Source organism: Pteronotus mesoamericanus, unplaced genomic scaffold (assembly GCF_021234165.1).
Source record: "Pteronotus mesoamericanus isolate MK-2021 breed Mesoamerican mustached bat unplaced genomic scaffold, CSHL_Meso_final contig_2, whole genome shotgun sequence".
Classification (NCBI taxonomy): domain Eukaryota; kingdom Metazoa; phylum Chordata; class Mammalia; order Chiroptera; family Mormoopidae; genus Pteronotus; species Pteronotus mesoamericanus.
The window spans coordinates 2887815-2910360 of NW_026555084.1; the positions used below are offsets into that span (position 1 = coordinate 2887815).

Genomic DNA, 22546 nt, shown 5'->3' on the forward strand with positions numbered 1-22546 from the left:
TGGGAAGGGAATCCGCCCACCCTGACCCACCCGCAGAACGAGGGCGGAGCGCCTGGGGTTTCCGGCAGCCGGGAACTGGCTCGCTCTACCTTGGCCGCCTCAGCGTCCCACAAGTCCCAAGTTTGCCTCTGACACCTGCTCAGAGTCAGGAGGGGAAATGGAGCCCCAGCGCCTGAAGGGAGTCTTTGGTAATTCAGCCCCTGGGGCCGGGTGGGGTGGTGCCAAGTGCTTCCTCGGAGGCCACAGTCCCACTTCCCCACGTCCTATGGTCCTATAGGACGGTGATTAGACACGCGAGAGTCCCTCTTTGGGGACCACCCCAGGAGCGGGAACCAGCCGTGTAGGCAGGTTTCTTTAGCGTTGTTGTCCTAGTAAACGACAGCCACACTTCTCTGCAGTTTTCAGACATCTCCTCAGCTCGGTTCATGATGAATGGGAGCGTCACGAGCAGGGGTCACCACGCCAAAGCTGCCTCTTGAGTTGTCAGTGTTTTTAAATCAGGGCTTCTTGCCTCTCCAGGAGCCCAGGCCTCACTCAGAAATGATTAACAAGGGGGCCGGGTGCGTTTGCCAAACAGCGAGCAGCTACAAAGTCATCCACGTTAATAGCAGGCGGGGGCCAGTGCGATTCATAAATAACCACGCAAATTAGAGATTCCATGATCCGGATAAAGTGCTGGGAAGTGTGAGAAGCTACCTGAGCTCTCTGGGGAACCGGTCACCCTCTTCCTGCTGTCCTGGAAGGGGGACAGAAGGGTGGCTTCAGGTGAAGAGGATGGCAAGATGACAACCCAGGGCAACTAAACGAGGTTCAGGGGACCGGGTGCGTCAGCATCACCCCGAAGCTTGCTTGTCAGCAACGCACCTCTCAGGCCCCGCCCCCAACCCCCTGCATGCGCCTCTGGGAATAGGGCTCAGAAATCCGCATGTGGATGAGCAGCAAAGCTCAGTCGGTTTGAGAGCCTCTGTTTCCGCTGACGACCCAGGGCGGCTCACGTCAGTGCGAGGGAAGCAGAAGAGCAGGTTCATGCGTCACTACCCTGTTTACACGCTGACTCAGTGCGAGCGCCCCCTCATTTCACTAGGGCTCCCTCCACAGCACAGGGATCTGTGCCCAGCAGTCCCTCAAGACGCCTCAGAGCGTCTGTGAATTTCATTTCACAGGCCAGACCCCAAGGGAGCCGTGAGTTTGGGGCTTGGGGATGTGCCGTCGACGCTTAGTCCTTCGGTGGAGGGTATGATCTATGAATTGGGGATTTACTTGAGCGGTGAAGTGATGTTCATTCCGTTCTTTCCCGGCCCCGTTCTCCAGCCTTTCCCTGGAAGCGCGGTATATGCCAGTGTCTGCAGGTGCGAAGAGCTCCTGGCCGCCACAGCCCCGGGTGCAGAGGGGCGCGGTTAATACCCAGCAGGCTGCCTGGCCTTGGACGCGCAGAGGCGCAGAGGCGCACAGGCACCAGGCGCATACCTGCGTGTGGTTAACGCCAGCCCCTTGCCTGTTAAGATGAGTGTCGGGCTCCCAGGCTGCTTCCACAGGAGCTGAAGGCCCACCTTCCTCTCTCCCTCAAGTTGGGGTGATAGCATTTCTCCGTCCCCACAGATCTCTCAAAGCGAACAAAAAGGGGAACAGACTCTTAATCTGTACCAGACAGCCTTCGAGCCCCTTCCACAGGTACTAAGCGAGGTGGATCATTCAGCACTTAGAACACGGCCGGTCCACATGGATCCGTGCACCCACAGCCACCATCTGTGGCCAGTCTCTGCTTTGGCCCTCGTTTTACAATAGGAAACAGAAGCACAGAGAGGGTTGTGACTCTGCCCATAGTCACACAGCAGGCAAGAGGCAGAATCGGGGTCTGAAGGAAGCAGCCTGGCCCCAGGACTTAGGGGCTCAATCGCAGTTCTTTACATTCCCTCTGAGAGTAGGTAGACACCCCTCCCTTTTCCAGGTGCAAAAATGGAGGCCCAGAAAGTAAAGTAACTTAACGCATGTTCCACAGCCAAAGGGACTGATTCCACCCCAGGGGCTGTTCGATTCAAAGGCCACCCTCTCCTTTCCCAAACCCTGTGCCCACACCGTCCCTGCACTGGGCTTCCCTGCTGATGCTGGCAGGGGCTCCGAGAGAGACTCGGGGGCTGGGCCAGCCCGGGACACCGGGAGAGCGGGGTTCCCATCGGTTCTGGCCGCTAACCTCCTCGTCTGTGCTTCTGCTGCAGAACCCTCCACGGCAATGACATTTCCAGTGTCCCCGAAGGCTCCTTCAACGACCTGACGTCCCTCTCCCACCTGTGAGTAGCCATGTCACTCTCGGCAGCGTGCGCCCACTCGGCACAGGACGCCGTGAGAGGGCCGCAGCTCCCGGGGGCCCTGTTCACATGGAGTGGCTGTTCTTTCTGTAGCGGGGAGTGTGTTCTGCACGGTGGGCCCACGTGGTACCCGTTGTTCTCTGCTGCAGCTGCCGGCAAAGGCTTCATCAGTGGTGTGAACCACGTAAATACGAATTCAATAAGAATGAAGATCAAACTCCCACTAGGCGCTCCACACTTGAGATGAATTATCTCACTTATTTCCTACAGCGACAAGCCCGTGTGGCCCCAGATTACACACGATGAAACTGAAATAGATAAGCTGAAAAATGTGTCCCAGGAGTGCCCAGCTCGTGGTCATCACGCTCTGGTTCAAAGCCAGGTTTGCCTTGACCCCAGAGCACGTGTTCTTGACCTCTGCCCTCTGCCCCTCACGCACTGGGGAAGCCGAGGCCCCGAACTAGTAGTTGCAACATACCTCTGCCAGGGAAAATGTTTGAGGTTGCAACCTACTCGACGTATATTTCATTATTTTCACATTGTACACATACACTGAGGTGTGTGCATATTATAAAACACTTAAAATAGAAACGTTAAAGGACATGATAAAAAGAGGGCAGAGGCTCTGGTGTTTTCCTCCTGGACGCCACATTGGAGGTGTCTCCTCGGACAGTGCCACGCCCTGCTCTGCAGCTGCAGGTGGCGGGGGTCGGGGTGGGGGTGGGGGAAACACTTCCTGCTCCGCTCAGCTCTGGCTGGCCTGCCAATTAAACCGGCAGAAGAGAGTTAACAGGAGAAAAGCATACAAATGTAGTTCATATTTTTACGTGTCGATGGGAATCTTCAAAAGGAAACTGAATACCCAAAGAGGCCATTGGGCCCAAAGCTTATATGCCTTTTGACCCAAGGAATGATACATTCAGGGGCTATGAGAAGATAGAGGGGCTTGGGCCGGGGCCACAAACTGTGGGACGGTGACTAGGAAACACCTGGCGGAGGCTGCCTGGAAGGTCGCGACTATTTTAGTGGGTCTGCTGGTACAGAGATCCCCGGTCTCGGGTGCGGGGAGGGCGCCTTCCTCGGGAAACAGGAGCTGCTTTCAGGGGGAAGGAGGGTGGGACGTCCGAGAGCCCTTCCTGCACCCGCTGTTTCCCAGTGCCTTCAGCTCAGAATGACCCGTACCCCGGAGTGGCTTACTGGAGGGCATGTGCTCCGGCCCCTTCAGTGTGGCTGGGCGTCACGTCCTTCTCTGCAGAGTGCGTGCCCCAGCGGGCCCTTCAGTGGGCAGGAGAGCCGGGTAACGAGATGAGAGGCTCCGGGAGCTTCCTGGAGGCTCCATGATGGAGGTTGAGTTAGGGTTGTCTTACTGGGTTGGGTGAGAACAAAGCCTCCAAAATGGGAGGGGCTTGGGGGTTGAAACATCCCCAGGGATTGGAGGTACAGTCTGGAGTCAACTGGTTCAGGCCAAACGCCCCCAATCTAGGCAAAGCCCGAAAACCCTGCTTCTCCAGAAGGCCAAGGATACAGAGCCTGTGGGCCAGCTTGGTGGAGGGGACCCTGATGTCCTGCTCTGCCCCCCAGGGCCCTGGGAACCAACCCGCTGCACTGCGACTGCAGCCTGCGCTGGCTGTCGGAGTGGGTGAAGGCGGGCTACAAGGAGCCCGGCATCGCGCGCTGCAGCAGCCCCGAGCCGATGGCGGACCGGCTCCTGCTCACCACGCCCACCCACCGATTCCAGTGCAAAGGTGGGTGCCGGCGCCGCCCCTCCTGCCTCCCCTCCCCCTCTTGGGGTCTGCCCGGCCCCAGCAGCCTGCCAGAGCTGGCCACCTCAACAGACGGGACCCCAAAACCGTTGTTCTTTCTGTTCCATGGGTCACACACAGAGAGACTCAGGCGCTGAAATTGATGCGGACCTGCGTCTAAGGGTCCATTTATCACTCCCTCCCCAAGTCCCTCTGCTGACGCGTCCCCCTTGACTTCCTTCTCTGAGCACTTTTGCATAATTGAGAAATTCTTTAACCTGCCTTTTTGAACCCAGCATCCCTCAAGCACGTGAATTTGCCCAGCACACTTGGCGTGTGTGATTTTGATTGACCGCATCGTTAAGAGAATAAACTGCTACCGGGTTCCTACCATGCGGCAGGCATTATGTCAAGCACTTTTTCATGTGTTGTTTCATTAAATTTACACTTTCTGTGTATTAATTTATTTTCTTCTCCAGCACCTCTGTGGGGTACACACTAGAATCACCCTCATTTTTAAAAATGACAAAGCCGAGCCTGACGGAGGTTACAGGACTCCTCAAGGCCACGGTTAGCGGGACTCCAGGTCTTGCGGACTCTGGAGCTCCAAGCTGTGGGGTTCCACCACGGCCCCTCTGACCAGTCCCTTCGGAACCCACAGAGTGTTTCCAGTATTGTCCTTACCGTTGATGCACCAAGGTCTTTACTTAAAATTATGCCCTTCGGTAAGATTCAGAGAGTGGAAGTCACCGAGCCGGAGCACACGATGGCGTTTAACGTCTTTACGCACGTTGCCAAACCCATTTCCAAAAGGCTGTGAGCGGCTTGCCCCTCGGCCGTGCCACGTGAGCCCATTTTTTGCCACTCTTGCGTGATTGTGTCTCGTTCGTAATCATTACTAACTCAACAGGTTAAAAAAAATCTCTTTATATTTTGTCTTTGATTATTGGGGAAATTGATTTTTTTTCAAAAATTTACTTTCCATATGTATTACACACCTCTTAGAGCCTTAATTTTTTTTTGTTTTTGTTTTTATCAATATACTTTAATTACTCCCTGAAACGTCATTGTGTCCCTGGGACACACAGTCTCCCTGGGACAGAGCATCTCCCTGTTCTAATGTGAAGCCAGGGTTGAGCCCTGGGTACAGCCTCTCAGTTGGGCCGTTCTGTTCCCCCAAAACGGTCACTCACACTGGCCCAGACCTGACCCACGTCCAAACTGACGTCTGTTACGTCCCACCATTAAGTAGGGCCTGTTTATCCAGGGCTTATTGTCAGAGCTGGCCACCGCCAAGCTCCATGCAGGGACCATGACGCCCCTCCCTCCAGCCCCAGCAGCCAAAGAGAGCAGACACAGGTGACGCCGTCGTCGATGAGAGCGTCCCGAGCACAGTCTGCTGTCCACCGTCGACACTGCTGCTGTGTCCGCCGGGACTGTTCCTTACTCCCCCTGCCAATGAGAGGGCTCCGCCAGCAGGACCTCTTTAGCCCAGACACCGTGTTCTCCTCAGCTGGGCGCAGACCAGTCCATGGGGGGTTGGGGGAAGGCACAGAGAGGTGGGAGGTCCCAAGGGAGCCTGAGCCCAGAGCTCCCAGAACAAAAAAAAAGATACACGAGGGTGTTTCTAATTACAGTACATTGTTTGCAGATTAGCACCAAAATCGGATCAGGCTAATTACAGTAATTGATTTGACTGCAGAAGTGCTTCTGTACGGTGTCCCGCTGTGAATTTCCCCTCGCTGGACAATGACGGGATGAATGGGCCTCTAGCTGGACGGCGTGTCCTGGCTGGAGAGGGCCAGCTGCCCTCTGAGCAGGGAGAGGGGGAGGCGCTGGCAGCTGGCTGAGGAAGGGGCCGCGCTGAGCGGGGGGAGGGGTGACGGTGAGCCCTTTTGGGGACCCACCAGCAATACTCTGTGGTTTTGTGGTGCAGGGCCGGTGGACATCAACATTGTGGCCAAGTGCAATGCCTGCCTCTCCAGCCCATGCAGGAACAACGGGACCTGCAGCCAGGACCCCGTGGAGCTCTACCGCTGCGCCTGCCCCTACGGCTACAAGGTGAGGCAGGGCGCCCCGCCCCTGCAGGAGGGCCCTGTGCCTCCCTGGGCAGCCTGGTCCCCTGCCATGGAATGGCCTGTGCTGAGCTAAGGACTCTGCTTCCCAGGTGACCCCAACGTGGCATTTGCCAGTAACACTCCTGTTCTGCTGGGCCTCAGGCAGTTGAAAGGGTTTGGCTTCACATCCCCAAGCTTATAAGCAGTAGGCTTAGGATGGGACCCGGGACTAAATGACTTCAGAGCCCTGCCTTCCCCCGGAAGGTGTCCAGGTTAGCTGGCCCCTCAGGCTCCCTCCCTGGCATCTGCAAAGCGCTTCCCTGGGACCTTCTCGATTCCAGCCTCCCGGGGGGGAGGGGGGGGCCCTTCCCGTGTACTGGACAAGCCGGGAGTTCCAGGACAGCTGTGCCTGTCTGGTGTGCACCCCTCATACAGGCAGAGAGGGTGGGAGCCCGCTGGCCTCCTGGGCGTCTCCAGGGGGACTGGCGTGTGCAGCGACTGGCCTGAGGGGCACGCTGTCTCTGGGGACCGGCTCCCTGGTGGTGGAGCTGCGCCTCCTGCAGGCGGTGTCAGAGCGCCACCTACGGGCCAAAGGGTTCCAGATGGGCCAAAGGGTTCGGCGGAATCCCGCGGCCAGCCGGTGCTGCGCCGGCGGCCGCTCCCCGCGGCCTCAGACTCCCCAGAGTCACCACTCATGCACCCCCCCACACACACGTGCACACACGCACCGCGCACATGCAGACGGCTGTCGTAGGGGAAGAACAGGAATCTAGCAGGCTCGCTCAGGAGGCCTGACCTCAGACTCCCTTGTATTAACTCAGCGGGGAAGACTCAAGCTGTGGAGTGACGTGGCGGCCAGTGTGGACGCCAGCTCTGTCATTTACTTGCTGTGCAGCAGTGGCCAGCGGCCTCATCTGAGCCTCCCCACCTGTACACCAGGACCTGCCTCGCAGGTTTGCCGTGAGACTAAAACATGCAATAGCTCATGCAATGCACCTGGGCCAGTGCCGGGTGTCCAGTCAGCACTCAGTGAGCGGGCACACGCCGCCTTATACCTTCACCCTCGCGCGCAGGCCCCACACCAGTAACAGGAGGCCGTTGGTTTCACCAGGGATTCTCCTGTGACACGCTGAACTGTCAAAGGCCGGCAGCTGCTCTTCTAGGCCTGTGACGTCTCCCTCTATAGCATCCCCAGTCCCACACGGGTGCAGCCGCCTTTTCAGCATCGATGCGGGCCAGGCACTCGGCTGGACTCCGTGCATTTATTCCCACCTCTAATTTTTATCAAATCACCTTACGAGGTGGATGGTATCATTTGAAAAATAAGATAAACCACTTCATATCCTGAGCCTTGCTCCCTTCTCTTTAAAATCGGCCTCAGTCTGAGGGTGGTGGAGCCGGGTTTGAAGGCCCAGGCTTCTGGCTGCACCTGGGAACACTGTGCAGCTGGCCTGGCCATCAGCGCCGGCTCAGGAGCGCCTCCCCGTGGCCTCTACAGGGCGCGCCACTTGTTTTCACGCTGCTCGCAAGATTCTGAACATCCTGTAGATTTCAGATGAATTCGAACCGAGGTTTTGACCTTTAGGAAGCTGTTGGGCCACGGCAGGTTTGGGGCACAATATGACGATGGTGGTGACGATGGTGACTATGACAACAGCTGTATCTGCTATGCACTGACAGCGTATTAAACAAGGTACACACATCATCTTGCATACTCATCAGAGCCCTAGGAGGCAGGCCCTAAAATGATCCCCATTCTGCAGTTGAGAAAACTGGGGACAGTAGGCGAGGGGGTTGGGATGCAAAACTCCACGCTGACTGGTTCCAGAAACGACACTCTCAGTCAGTGTGTTCCCTGCCTGCGGGCCAGCTCCGTGACTGCCAGGGACGAGGGTCCCCGTCTGAATTTGCAAGACAGGGCCAAGCAGGGCGCCTTGGGGCCTCTCCTAGCTCATTGCACCGCCTTGAGCAGCGCCCGCTCTCCGCCCTGCAGGCTCTGTCACTTGTGAAATGCAGCAGGCTGAGCCGGAGGGCTCCTTTAACGGTGGGTCGCAGCAACGCCCGCCCTGGGCTTGTGCCCTGCCCTTCCTTTCTTCTGGGGGCAGAGCTCACCCCAGCAGAGGGACTGAGGTAGCTCTGGGTGAGACGACAGTCACCAGACACCCACAAAGCCAAGCTCACAGTTCAGGCATTTGTCTAGCTATTTCCAGAAATCGCAGTTTTTCCATTGACTGGCTGGGTGACCGTGGGGAGCCAAGGCACAATGCTACCAAAAAAAAAGACAGCAGCCACTGCTTCGTGTTTACTGGCATCTCATGCAATGCCCTTGATCACCACCCTCTGACGTGGTAAGTCGCATTATCCTCTTCGATAGATGAGGAACCTGAGGTTCAGAAAATCAAACAGCTTACACAGGCTCCCCCCACGCCTGGGAGCCAGGCACCACCCCAGGACCCAGGTCTCTGCTGCGGGGAGGCCTGCGCTCACCACCCGCCGCACCCGCTTCCCGCTGCGCCTCCCCGCCCGCCTCCCTGCCCAGCCATGCGTGGGAATAACCACGGTCCCCTGCAGGGCCCGTGCAAGGGTCACGGTGACCGCCTGTGTGCCGGGCCGACCAGTGCCCGGGCTTGGCAGGTACTTCCCAAGGGGTATCATTTAACTGCTCTTCTACAGAATGGGGAAATAAAATGTGTAGTTGGCCGATGCTCTCTCAGCCAGCTTAGCTTCGTGCACATACATTTGCTCAGTGTTTCAGAACAGTGCCCCTCGCTCTTCGCTGTCCACAAGAATCACCTGGAGATCTTCGTCAAACACAGGCCCCGGAGTCATTAAGACCTGCGACCAGGCCAAGCCTGTGCGCTGTTAGCAGGCTCCCGGGGCCGCCTTGGTGCCCGTCCGAGGACCACGCTTTGAATGGCAGGGTCTGAGAGCAGCCCTTCTGGCGCCATCTCAGAAAGAGGTTTCCAGCGGGAGAAGCTGGTCCCAAGCCCCCGCCACGCCCTTCCCCCCACACACACACTGGTGAGGGGAGGGGCGGAGGACCAAGGACGTCACAGAGCTGGTGGTCTTGAGCAAAGCGAGGCTGAGGAAAGTGGAGTCAGGCCAAGCAGCCAAGCACAGGCAATGGCGATTATTTCCCAAGGACGTGCATGACAGGAATGCCTGCTCCAGGCTGAGCCACTATATTGTCACCTGCCAGGCTCTGCCTCCTGGATTTCTGCGCGTGACATAAGGGGCTGGAGGAAACACCTGGAGTCCCTGGTCCTTGAAGGCTCCCTGAGCAGAGGGGCTGGCCCAGACTGGGGCTCGGGAGTCCCAACCGTGAGCGGCTCACGCTCCTCCAGTCCGGACCTTCGTGGCCCGTTCATTCAAAACATGCACACACACAGACACACTTCTGAGCTACTCAGCACCCACCAAAGACCTGCAGAGTCTTTTAATCAGCCACAGTCAGCCCTGCCTCTGACCCCAGTCATCACCATCGTCATCGTCATCAGAATGGCTCTTGTTTACAGAGCTGCCATGACACCCCAGCTGCCTTACATACACGCGATTTCTAATCACCTGTCAACAGCACAGGTGGTATAGTTATTCCCCTCTTATAGACGATGAGAACAAGGCTCAGAACAGGTCATTTCCTCGAGGCTCGCAGCAGCCGGGCTGGAGCGTGCGCCCAGATCTTCCTGGCGCCGCAGCCCATGCCTGGGGAGGGGGCGGCAGCTGCCCAGCTGGCTTGGGGCCGGAAGGCCGGGCTCTGCCGCCGCCTCTTCCCTGGGCTGCGATCCTGGAAACCTCGTCCCCCTCTCCGGGCCAGCCTTCCCGGTCTGTGAAGCAGAGGTCATCCCAGTCACGCTCGCCTGCTGGGTGACTGTGAAACCCTGGCACAAGGCCTGGAAAGGAAAGTGAGCTCAGTGCACTGGAGTGAGAATGAGGACTGCCGCTCCCATCCCACCGGGCTTCCCCAAAGTGCCCCCGTGCTCCCAAGAGGGCTCTGGTTTAGGGTAAACCCAGGTCCCGCCCCCGCCCCACAGCTTCCGCCTCTCCCAGAAACCCCTGGCTGGCCCGTTACGTGCGACAGGGCAGGGTGGGAAGCAGACGGCATGCAGCTGCGGGGACATTGGGGAGCAGGCAGTCTGCAGCAGAGCCCTGAGCCCAGATGGCAGCGACCCCCCGCCAGGAAGCCCAGTCACTCCGTCACAGGCCCCGGCGGCAGCAGAGGGGGAGAGGATTTTCTCGGGCAGATGGTGAGCAGGTGGCGTGGCCGTGGGAGGGACCCCGCGATCACCCCTGCCTGGCGTGGGGCCCGCAGCCGAGAAACCACACAGCAGACAGCTCCCCGAGCCCTGTAGTTCCCGCAGGTCCCGCAGGGGACTGTGTGCCAGGACTGGGGGGCAGCGCTGGTGGCTGGGGGCCAAGCTTTGGGCTGTTCCCTAGGCTGCTGCACCCTGTGTCTAGCACCGTCTTGCCCCCTCCTCAGTGCCTGCATCCGCGCCGTCCCTTCTACTGCAAGGCTGGCTCCTTCTCGGCTCGAGTGTCCCCTTCAGAGGAGTGTGCTCCAGAGCATCCCCCCCACCCACAACTCTCGCTCACAGGGCTCCTCGGGCAGGCCTAACATTGCAATCACCTGCAGACCTTGAGTGCAATTGCCAACACCTGGGCCTACGTCCCAACCAGTCAAAGGTGCCTCTCTGGGGGGTTGTCACCAATAGGGCTGAGATCTGATGGCCACGCCCTACTTGTGGATTATACTTAAGCCTCAGTAAGGCTACTAATAATATCTCCTGGCATATATAGAATGCCTACTCTGTGCTAGACGTGTTACATAATGTTAAGCACTTTCTTAAAGGAAAGGTCTCGTTTCTTTCTCATAACACTATGAAGTAGGCTTACAGAGGTTAAAAAGCTTATACAAGGTCAAGGTCAGCCAACCAGGACACGATGAAGCTGGAACGTGAAGCCAGGTTGTCCTGTGCCTGAAGCCCATGCCCGTGCCCTGTCGTGTAGAACAGAGGACAGCGTGGACTCTGGGAGCCAGGCTCCCGAACTCTCCGCGGTCCTCCTCTCCTCGCCGTGGAGTGCTTGGAGCTCGGGCCCCTGTGCCGTTCTCCGAGTCACACTGCAGGCTTGTCCCAGGGCCCCCTGCCATCTCCCCAGCCTCATCCCAGAGGTGCGGGGAGCTCCCGGGGGTCTCCTGGGTCCCGGCAGCCACTAACCACCGTCCTACCCGGATGCTCCTTCCTCCTCTCCTCAGGGCAAAGACTGCACCACACCCATCAACACCTGCATCCAGAACCCCTGTCAGCACGGAGGCACCTGCCACCTGAGCGAGAGCCACAAGGATGGGTTCAGGTAACAGCTGGCCCTTGGGCCCTCCCACCCCCCACCAGGGCCCCACGGGCGGCCGAAGTGGCACAGCTGTTCCCCGAGGGCCCCTGTGCCCACACTGGGCCACGCCCTTTAAGGGCGTGAGTTCCAGGCGCTGCCTATATTGTCCCCCAGGTGGAGCAGGAAACGGAGGCGTCCGGGGATGACCCCTTAGCCCGCAGCTGTGCAGGCTGTAGGCGCTGGGGCAGGGCCTCAGATCCAGGTGGCCTCTCTCCAGGGCAGGAGCCCTCAGGGGCTGCAGGTGTTCACTGAGCCGGGGCGGAGTGGGGGCTCAAAGACCCACCAGCCTGCCAGCGCCACCGCGCTTTCTGCTGGAGCGTAGAGAAGACATTAACAGCGGGTGACATTGATTACCTGCGCCTATGTGCCAGGTACTAGCTAGTCAGGTATTCTCTCATTGAAATCCTTCCAGTGACCCTATCTGGTTCTGGCAGGGACGGTCCCCATTTAACTGACGAGGAAACTGAGGCACAGAGATTGAGTTGCCCGGGGCACATGTCCTGACACTCTGTGCTGAGTCTTCCAACCCCTCCTCCGTTGCCCCTGCATTAAGAGCTCGGAAAGAAAGGGGGTGGATGAACGGAACAAGAAGATGTGCTGTATACCTGGAGTGGAATATTAGCAGTAAGAAAGAGCAACATCCTACGGTTCGGAGCGACATGGATGGACCCAGAGGGTTCTGTGCTAAGTGAAAGAAGTCACAGAAAAAGATAAATACCACATGATTTCACTTACATGTGGCATTTTTTTAAATAAAAAATGAACAAATAAAAATCAACTCACAGAAACAAAGAGCAAACTGATGGGTGCCAGAGGGAGGGGGTGGAGGGACGGGGGATATAGTCAGAATATTCTGATAACGTCGACAGGGATGGTCCCTAGCCTTAGGGTGGTGGTCACGTCGTAAGATACGTACATGTCAAATCACTATGTTGTACACCTGAAATCAATATCATATGGAATGCCAACTATAAAAAGGAAGAGAGGGGATAAATAAAGGGAGGAAAGAAGGAGAGGAGCCCTGGCCGGTGCGGCTCACTGGATGGAGCGCCAGCCTGTGAACCGAGAGGTCGCAGGTTCGATTCCCGGTCAGGGCACATGCCCGGATTGTGGACCAAGTCCCCACTTGGGAGTGAGCAGAGACTCTCACACATTGGTGTTTCTCTCCCTCTCTTTCTCCCTCCCTTCCCCTTGCTCTAAAAATAAATAAAATCTTCAACAAAAAAGGAAAAGGAAAGGGAGAAAAGGAGTAGAAGCCATGTAAGCTTTCCTCACCCCTGTCGCAGGAGTGGGCCTTCTAGGCCCCTGCCAAGCCCAGGGCCCCCTCCTGCCCCCTGCCTTTTCCCGCCCCGCCCCCATCTGCTCTCAGATGCCCAGTTTTCCAGCCCAGGTCCTCCCTGGCCGAGGCAGACCGGCAGGAACCGGCCCCTCTGGCCCCCCAGGGAGCCCGTGGGCTACATGGTAAAGGAGGGGCCCAATGCCCGGCTGCTGGCAGGCGTCGCAGAGCTCAGGTTGCAAATCATTAACTTGCAGACCGCTGTGTGGTCTGGGAAGGAACTCGGGCTCCGGGCTCCAGGCTCCCCTTCCCAGGGCTCCCCGCCCACCCACTGTCCACCGGCCAGTCCCGTCAAACTGGGACTCTGGCGAGTGAAAATCAAGGCAGTTTGTTTTCCTGCCTGGAGCGGGCCAAACCACTGCCAGCCCCTCGCTGAGGGCAGGGTCGGGAGAAGCCGCACGGACCTCACGGTGCTGGTGGCCCCTGGGCCCCAGCCAGGAAACGCACCTGCGGGGTGGAAGCCAGGCTCCGCCCACCCCGCTGAGGGGAGACGGGGTAACCGCCCCCACGGCCCAACCTGATAGGTTGGCAAAGGGAGGGCCACCGGTCTAGGGGTCTAGGACGCTTTGCGCCCTTCTTCACACCTGTGTCAGTTTCCTGGGGCTGCCCCAGCAAATAGCACAGGCTGGTGGCTCGGAACATTAAATGCATGCAGAAGCCAGAAGTCCGAAGTCAAGGTGTCAGCAGGGCCCTGCCCCCGATGAAGCCCTTAGAGGAGGGCCCCTGCCCCAGCCTCCGGGGCTGCCAGCAACCTCTGACATGCTTGGCTCTCCGCGGCGCCACTCCAGCCTCTGCCTTCAGGTGCCCGGCGTCTCCTGGGGGCCGCTGCCCCGGTGGGTCAAGGGCTCGTGTTGCTCCAGCACAACCTCATCTTAAATTAACTAATTCCATCTGCCCTGTTTCCAAATAATAAGGTCACACTTGGGGGGACTTGGAGTTAAGTCAACGTTATCTTTTTGAGGGCACAGGATTCAACTCCTACACCTCTTACGAATTAGGATTCTAGAAGCACCCTGTACCTCTTCATAGAGATACTTCTTCAATCTTGGTGCATTGTCTGCTCACAGAAAGAGCAGGGATTATCCCTGGCTGGTGTGGCTCAGTGGACTGAGTGCCGGCCTATTGACCAAAGGGTTGCTGGTTCGATTCCCAATCAGGGCACATCCCTGGGTTGCAGGCCAGGCCCCAGTATGGGGTGTGTGAGAGGCAACCACGCATTGCTCTTTCTCTCCCTCTTTCTCCCTCCCTCCCCCTCTCTCTATAAGTAAGGTCTTTTTTTAAAAAATAATTTGAAAAAGCCAGAGCTGGCTGGACAGGAGACCAAGGCCAGGGAGACGTGACTGTCCTACATCCTCACAGCTGACCTTGGCAACCCCTCCCCCCAGGCTGCCAGGGTGGGCAAGGGACACAATGACCTTCCCACCCTCTGTCCACACCATGAGCAGCCCCGGTCCCTTGGCCAGCCACCGTGTCCCACATCCGCACAGTCCAGAGGCTCAGGGGACGGCCAGAGGAAGTTGTTTCAGGAAAACAGATGCCATTTATTGAAGACACTGTCTCTACCCCCATTGTTTTTTCTTGCCTACTTTGTCAAATACTAATTGACCATTTAGGCATGGATTTATTTCTGGGCTCTCTTGTCCTGTTCCATTGATCTATATGTTTGTTTTTATGCCAGTACCATGGTGTTCTGATTGCTATGACCTTACAGTTTCATATTAGGCAGCGTGATACCTCCCACTTTGTTGTTCTCTGTCAAGATTGCTGTGGGATCCTGAGAAAGAATCCTCACGATTTGTGGTTTCATATAACTTTTTGGATTATTCTAGTTCTGTGAAATATTCCATTGGTATTTTGATAGGAATTGCATTGAATGTGTAGATTGCTTTGAGTAGCAAGGCCATTTTATTGGTGTTAATTCTTCCTGTCCATGAGCATGGCATGTGCTTCCATTTATTTTTATGTTCAATTTCTTTCTTCAGTGTCTTATAATTTTCTGAGTACAGGTCTTTTACCTCCTTGATTAAATATATTCCTAGATATTTTTTTTTTTTGATGCAGTTGTAAATGGGATTGTTTTCTTAGTTTCCCTTTCTGGAAGTTCATTATTGAGGTATAAAAATGCAGCCAATTTCTGGATATTTATTTTGTATCCTGATACTTTACTGAATTCATTTACCAGTTCTAGTAGTTTTTTGGTGGAATCTTTAGGGTTCTCTCTCTCTCTTACACATGTATATATACATTTGACCTGGATGATCTATACATTGATGTCAATGCGGCATTAAAATTCCCTACAATACTATCGACTGTATTACTGTCGATCTCTCCTTTTATATCCATCAAGATTTGCTTTACATATTTATGTCTTCCTATGTTGGGTGCATAAGTGTTTACATGGGTTATATCGTCTCGTTGAATTGATCCCTTTATAATTATGTAATGTCTTTGTCTCTTATTATATCCTTTCTGCTAAAACCTGTTTTTGTCAGATATTAGTTATTGCTACCTCCAGCTTTTTGTTGTTTTTGTTTCCATTTGCATGTGATATCTTTTTCTATCCCTTTACTTTCAGTTTGTGTGTATCTTTCATTCTGAGGTGGGTCTCTGGTAGATAGTATATTTATGGGCCTGATTTTCTTATCCATTCAGCTACCCTGTGTATTTTGAGCATTTAATCTATTTACATTTGAAAGTGATTATTGATAGGCATGTATTTATTGCCACTGTATTCATTACAACTATGTTTCTCTCTTTTTTTCTTTCTTCTTCTTAAAGGAGTCCCATTAACATTTCTTGTAATACTGGTTTGGTGGTATTGAACTCCTTTAGCTTTTTCTTTTGGGAAGCTCTTTATTTCTCCTTCAATTTTAAATGATAGCCTTTCTGGGAAGGTCTTTGTTGTCGGCCCTTGCTTTTTATCACTTTAAATATTTTGTGCCAGTCCCTTCTAGTCTGAAATGTTTCTGTTGAGAAACCAGCTGGCAGTCTTAGGGGAGCTTCCTTGTAGGTAACTCTTTCTCTGGCTGCTTTTAAGATTCTCCCTTTGACTTTAACTTTTGCCACTTTAATTATGATGTGTCTTGGTGTAGGCTTCTTTGGATTCAACTTGTTTGGGACTCTCTGTGCTTCCTGGACTTGTAGATCTCTTTTCTTCACCAGTTTAGGGAAGTTTTCAGTCATTATTTCTTGAAATAGGTTCTCAATCCCTTGCTTTCTCTTCTTCTGGTGCCCCTACGAGGTGGGTGTTGTTACACTTCATGTTGTCCCAGAGGTCCCTTAAACTGTCCTCATTCTTTTTTATTTTTTTCTTCTTGCTGCTCTGATTGGGAGGTTTCTGCTACCTTGTCTTCCAAATTGCTGATTTGATTCTCCATTTCACATAGCCTGATATTGATTCCTTCTAGTGTATTCTTTACTTCATATATTGTATTCATTTCTGACTGGTTCTTTTTCGTGGTTTCTATGTCCTTTTCTATGTTTACTAGCTCTTTGTTTGAGCTCTGAGTTCATCTATTCTTTCCCAGGTTCCTTGAGCTTCCTTATAACCATTGTTTTGAACTCTGTCTCTGGTAGACTGCTTAACTCTATTTCATTTAGTTCTTTCTCTGGGGATTGCTCCTGTTCTTTCATTTGGGGCATGTTTTTTGTGGTTGGCGCTGTTTTAAACCAAGCTCACCAGAAAACCTTGATGCTGGCAAGAGAGGGGTCCTCCTAGCCAATCCCCTTACCTGCCGGAAGCTGGAGAGGGCTCTGACACAGCGGGAATCCATGATGGGGACATGGCATCCCTGAGGAAGGATTAAGGCGAAGTTTCCCTTTTCTAGGACTAAAGCTAGCTAACGTGTTCTGAGCACCGGCTATGAGCCATGTATCTTTCTAAGCATTTTACTTACATAATCTCCTTTTACCCCCACAACCACCTTGGGGGTAAGTACTATTACCCCAGTCAACAGATGAGAAAACTGAGACTTGGAGTTTAAATTTCCCAAGGTCAAATAGCTAGGAAGTGGCAGACGTGGAATTCATTCCCAGGTGAATGAATGAATGAATGAATGAATGCAGAGCCCGGTCTGGGCCCCTGTGCCCTGCTCCTGCTCAAGACACAGCGGCTGCTCGGCCATAAAAAGTCACCCAAAACAGGGTGTTTGCTGAACTCTTTCTTGGCCTACAAAAGAGACTGCCCGCAGCCGAGCCCCGGGAAGAGAGGTCTAGAAGACAGCTGGAGGGACAGTGAAGGGGGCAGTGCTGGTGGGAACTGTCCCCAGGGCCGGGGAGGTCAGCCGTGTCCCAGAGACAGGGGCTCGATGAAATCACCACTGGCACCCCTGAGGGTCTTCCTGCTCAGGACCCTAAGACCTCATGTGCCCAAAGCACTGCCTTGGACCTCCATCCAGAGAGAAACCCGACTAATTATATACCCCAACCTCCCTCTCTGCCCCTCCCCACCCCACGCCCTGCCCCCGGCTCCCCTCCTCCCCCCTCCACACCTCCCCAAAGCTGCTCCTGCCCCCTGGGCTTCGAGGGGCAGCGGTGCGAGATCAACCCCGACGACTGCGAGGACAACGACTGCGAGAACAACGCCACCTGCGTGGACGGGATCAACAACTACGTGTGTGTCTGCCCACCCAACTACACAGGCAAGGCCCTGGGCGCCGGGCGGGGACCGGCAGGTCTGGGTAGGGGGGCGGGGGTGTCACCATTTTCTTAGCTTTTTCCAGGGACCCCCACAGACACAGGCTCGAATTCCTAAAACCCCAGGAGCAGCTTCCCAAAGGCCCTCCCCCTCCGTCTGCCCACCCCTCCCCCTTCTACCCCAACACACCACTAGCTCCTTCCTGCTTTGGAGCCAGTACCCAGGGCCCTGCCCACTGTCTGTCCATTTAGTTGGTGGCCTCCCTGCCTTGGGAACCTGGAGACCCCGTGGTGTCTGAGACCAGCAGGGAGGCACTCGCATTGTGTTTATACTTTGTTCCAGTCTGGTCAACCTCCTCTGGAAATCTGCATTTCCCAGGTGCTCTGCCCGGAGCTGGGGAGACAAAACCGGGCAGGACAGAGTTGCTTCTCTTAAGAAGCTTCACCATCAAGTAGAGAGAGGGAGACGCGTGCAGCAGAATGAGAGCACAAGCCCTGGGAGCCCGGGGGCTCCGGGGTCACAGAGGAGGAACCTGGGGGGTGGGTAGTGGGCGCCGGCTCCCCCCGGGGGCTGGTCCTCGGGAGGGACACGCTCCTGCCCCACCCCCAACGCAACACCTTTGCTTCCTGTGTCCACAGCCCCTGGCTGGGACAGTCAAATGTACCATTAGTTGTGAAGCAAAATGCGACCAAGTCATGCAAACACAACCTACTTTGTTATAGGGACCACCTAAACGGCCTATTGCACACTGGAATCCTATAAATTCCATGAATTCTTTGAGAAAAAGGCTCAATGTGCAAAAAAAAAAAAAAAGGCAGCAGCTTGGGGAGCGTGCATTTAGTGACAGGCCTCCTCCCAGAGCTCACGACACAGGGCAGCGGGTAGAGGCTCTGACAACGCCTGCTTTAAAGAAAGCCACGTACCACTGTTTAACCCAGCCGTTCCCAAACGGATGTGGCCTCCGGGCCCCTCCCACCCGAGCCCAGAACTGAGAGGCTGGCCGCAAAATGGGGGCAGCGTAGGGGTCAGCGTGTCCCCACCGCAGCAGGGAAGAGACCCTGCGCCCCGGGGCCGTGCCAGTCACTCGCTCCTCAGCCACAGTCAGGACCGTCCCTGCCCTGTCCCCAGGCGGCCTCGGAGGGACTGCCCTCGACTGCTGCTCCTCTCTGACCTCCCTCCCGGTGGCCGGGCAGGCAGAGCCCAAGGAAACCCGAAGCCCAGAGGGGCACCTGGCACGGACCTCACCCCCGCCGCCTGGCCCTCACCCCACATTCCCCAAACACACTTGCAGGTGGTCTGAGCTTTTCGGGGCTTCTCTGCAAGGGCCCTCCCCGGGCACTTAGGGCCCGTTAGGCCATGAGCTTCAGAGGAACCGTATCCAGAGACCAGAACCTCAAATGCCTTTCGTGGTTTCTTCTCTGAGGAAGTCCAAGCGGCTGACTTACCCGTGGCAGTTGGACTGTGCTGTCCGGCCTCACCCGCCCTCCAGGCAGCCCTGGGCTCCCCCACGGTCGCCAGTTGCTCATTGCGCTCAAGGCTCTGGTGTAACTGCCTGCTTCTTTATAGATCTAGGCCTGGGGCGGGTGGACAGGACTGGTACTGGGTGTCCCCAGCCCCTGGCACGGCGCCTCCCGCGCAGGAGGGGTTCAGTGAACAGAGTGGAATGAAACACACATAAAGAAGCGGAGCCCAGGTCAGGGCCTCACACCGGCGCTTTCAGCAGCCTCTGAGTGACCGAGTGAAACGACCGGATGACAGGGCTGGGACAGTGCCCGGGGAGATCCCGGTGTCTCCCCGTGGTCACTGACAGGGAAACCGAGGCAGAGGTGCAGGGGAAGGGGCACTCCACGAGGCCGAATTCAGGGCTCCTCATGCCCGCGACCAGCTGGTGCCTGAGCTCTCTGCCTGTCCCCACAGGCGAGCTGTGTGACGAGGCGATCGACCACTGCGTGCCAGGGCTGAACCTCTGTCAGCACGAGGCCAAGTGCGTCTCCCTGGACAAAGGATTCAGGTAGGGCTCGACCTCGTGCCCCAACCCAGGGTCCCGGGACCCTGCCACCAGGCAGGGCTTGGAGCAGAGGCTCGGGGGCTCCCTCTCCCTCCCCACGTCTTCCTTTGCGCAGCGAGCAGAGTAGAGCAATCTGCTGTGGGGAGGTCATGTCGGCTCTCTCGGAGCCAGGTGCCTCCCCCCCATATGGAGGCCCCCCTGCAGCGTGTGGGGAGCACCCGAAGGGCGCTCGGTGCAAGTCCTTCACTTGGAGCCAGCGCAGCACGAGGACGAAAGGAGCTCTCGTTCCACGCAGGAAGTGGCAGGTCCAGGCCCGAATCAGGTTCCGGCCTGTGCCTCTCAGCCGGGCTCCTGAGAGCAAGATGCCCCACATGAGGCAGGCACACGTGGGTGGCCTTGCAGGGGCCAGGGCTATGGACGGCCCACAACCCCGCTGGCGGGGCCAGGCTTCACGGAGCCTGCGAGGGGGAGGGGGACAAGCGGCCGCCTGGGAGCCGAGGGCGGTGGGACAGTGGCTGTGCTGTGTTCCAGGTGCGAGTGTCTCCCTGGGTACAGCGGGAAGCTCTGCGAGGTGGACATCGACGACTGCGCAGCCCACAGCTGCCGCCACGGGGCCCAGTGCGTGGACGCGGTCAACGGCTACACGTGCGCCTGCCCCCAGGGCTTCAGGTACGGCGGGGCCCCCGGGAGCCAGCCTGGGCCCGATGGCAGGGCAGACCCGTTCTCCATGGCCCCTTTCTTCCCCGCACTTTCCGCAGCCCTTCCAAGTCCCCAAGCAGATGTTGTTAGGCAAGTGGGTAAGCGAAGCTGCCCAGGCCAAGTCCGCATGGAAGTTGGACTAGAGGTTTGTCCAGCTGGGGCGTGTTCCCATCTGACAGAAGGTGTCCCCGCCCGGGAGTCCAGCTGGCAGGGTCGGGGGAGACGCACAGCCACTCTGGCAGGAACCTGCTTTCTAGGCCGCAGAACAAAGCCCGGACGGTAGCCCGTGGCAGAAACACAGAGGCCAGCAGCAGGGCTTGGGGTCAGTCACTGGAGCCCTGGGCGCCAGAAGAGAAGCCGGGGGGCAGGGGGAACTCTGGCCAGGCGTCAGGCGGGGCCTGTGGAAGGAGAGACCTGGGCTCCAGCCCTCGCGTCCACACGACCTGGGTGGGAAGGGCGTGGGGGGACAGGGACCACTCTGCAGAGGGGTCAGGCGGGGGACAGCTCCGTGGACACAGTGCTCACTGGTCGGCACGCCTCCAAGGACGCAGATGAGGCTGCGGCCTGGCCCCTGGGGAGGGGAGCCTGGAGGGAGAGAGGCCCTCCAGGCCGCTGGTTCCAAAGCCCCGCGGAGAGCGCCTGCCCGGGGCTGGGGGGTGGAAATTCCCGGCTCCACCTCCAGCTACAGAGGAGAGCTGGGGGGCGGAGGGGCTGGCGCCTGCACTTTTTATAACATTTCACACTTGTGGTAAAATATACATGACATAAACTTTACCGTCTTAACCCGCTGAAGTGTGTGGTTCGGTGGCATGAGGTCCGTTCACACTGTTGCGTAACCCTCCCCGGCATCCACCTCAGAACTGACACTCCGCCCCCTTTAAATATCGATCCCCTGCCCCGGCAGCGGCCATTCTACTTCCTGTCACTGCAAACATGACCGCTCTTGGGGCCTCATATGAGCGGGAATCATGTCGTATTTGTCTTCCGTGACTGGCTCGCTTCACTCAGCATAATGTCCTCAGTTCATCCGCGCTGCCGCCTGGGCCAGGGCTTCCCTCCTCTTTAACGGTGAATGACATGCCTTGCGCGGACACACCACATGCCGCCCTTCCTGTGGGCGGAAGAGAATGTGCACTTTGAACAAAGTCATCCCACGTGATTCTGAGGACACGGAAGTTTGGGGGCCTGCCCTCTAATCCAACCCCATAATTTTAAAGCGGGGGCACTGGAGCTTAGAGAAGGACGAGGACTTGCCTCAGGCAGGGTTGGTGGGCAGGGGCCGGGCGCCTTCCCCTCTCGGCTGGCCCTCCCCGGCCGCCCTCCGGCTCACGGCCGCCCCCCCGCCGCCCCCCGCAGCGGGCTCTTCTGCGAGCACCCGCCGCCCATGGTCCTGCTGCAGACCAGCCCCTGCGACCAGTACGAGTGCCAGAACGGGGCGCAGTGCATCGTGGTGCAGCAGGAGCCCACCTGCCGCTGCCCCCCGGGCTTCGCCGGCCCGCGGTGCGAGAAGCTCATCACCGTCAACTTCGTGGGCAAGGACTCCTACGTGGAACTGGCCTCCGCCAAGGTCCGACCCCAGGCCAACATCTCCCTGCAGGTGAGCCCCGCCTCCCGGCCCTGGAAGGACACGGGCTCTGAGTGCCCTGAGCATGGCTGGGGTGCCCCAGGACGTCGTGTCCTGCACCTCCCACCCCCCAGCAGCATCGTCGAGGACCTCACTCCTCTTTAGGGGTCTGGGCCGGCTCTGTCCAACTCCGGACCAGCTCTCACAGCCGAAGGCAGCCCCACTCCCAGACTCGTCAGAGAGCCCTGCCCCCTGGGACCCCTCTGGGCAGCAGCTTCCAAAGAAGCCGGGTTCTCGGCCTTGGCAGCTGTTGGAATCAGCAGAAAACGTCTCCAATTACCTTTGCCTGGGCCCCGCCCCAGAGACGCCTGTGTAATCGGTCTGGGGCGAAGCACAGACACGGGCGTTTTAAAAAACTCCCCAGGTGACTCTCAGCACAGTGCTTAGCCTGGCTCATAATAAGCTGAATTAAATGGCAACACTTAGCATTTAGTTTATAATTATTATTACACTTTATATAGAGACTGAGGCCCGAGAGGGGCCGGGCCCTGGGTGCGATCTATCGCGCCGCGTCGTTCCAAGGCAGGGGAGGAGCTGGATCGGCGCTCAGGGCTCCTGACAGGCAGGCAGGGAGGGTGGGAGGGAGGGAGACACGGCCTGGTAGGCGCTAAGTAAGTGTTTGTTGGACCGAATGGCTCAGTCCCCTTTGCTGGAGGACAGGCCAGGCCAGGCCTGCCTTCCGGGAATTGACAGCCTTCGTGGAGGAGGCGTCCGGCCATGGGCGGCAGCAGGGGCCACCAGACGCCATCTGGA

General features: G+C 57.0%; 1 protein-coding gene across 2 annotated transcripts in view; it reads left to right on the top strand.

Annotated features, from left to right (window-relative positions):
• The window catches only part of SLIT3 (slit guidance ligand 3), a 520298-nt gene that overhangs the window by 489354 nt on the left and 8398 nt on the right, over positions 1-22546 (top strand). For both annotated transcript variants that reach the window (XM_054568067.1, XM_054568069.1), the window contains exons 24-31: positions 2217-2288; positions 3888-4051; positions 5985-6109; positions 11357-11454; positions 17327-17466; positions 19380-19473; positions 20002-20139; positions 21526-21766. In XM_054568067.1, coding sequence (XP_054424042.1) covers positions 2217-2288; positions 3888-4051; positions 5985-6109; positions 11357-11454; positions 17327-17466; positions 19380-19473; positions 20002-20139; positions 21526-21766 — 1072 coding nt within the window. The remainder of the gene's footprint in view (positions 1-2216; positions 2289-3887; positions 4052-5984; positions 6110-11356; positions 11455-17326; positions 17467-19379; positions 19474-20001; positions 20140-21525; positions 21767-22546) is intronic.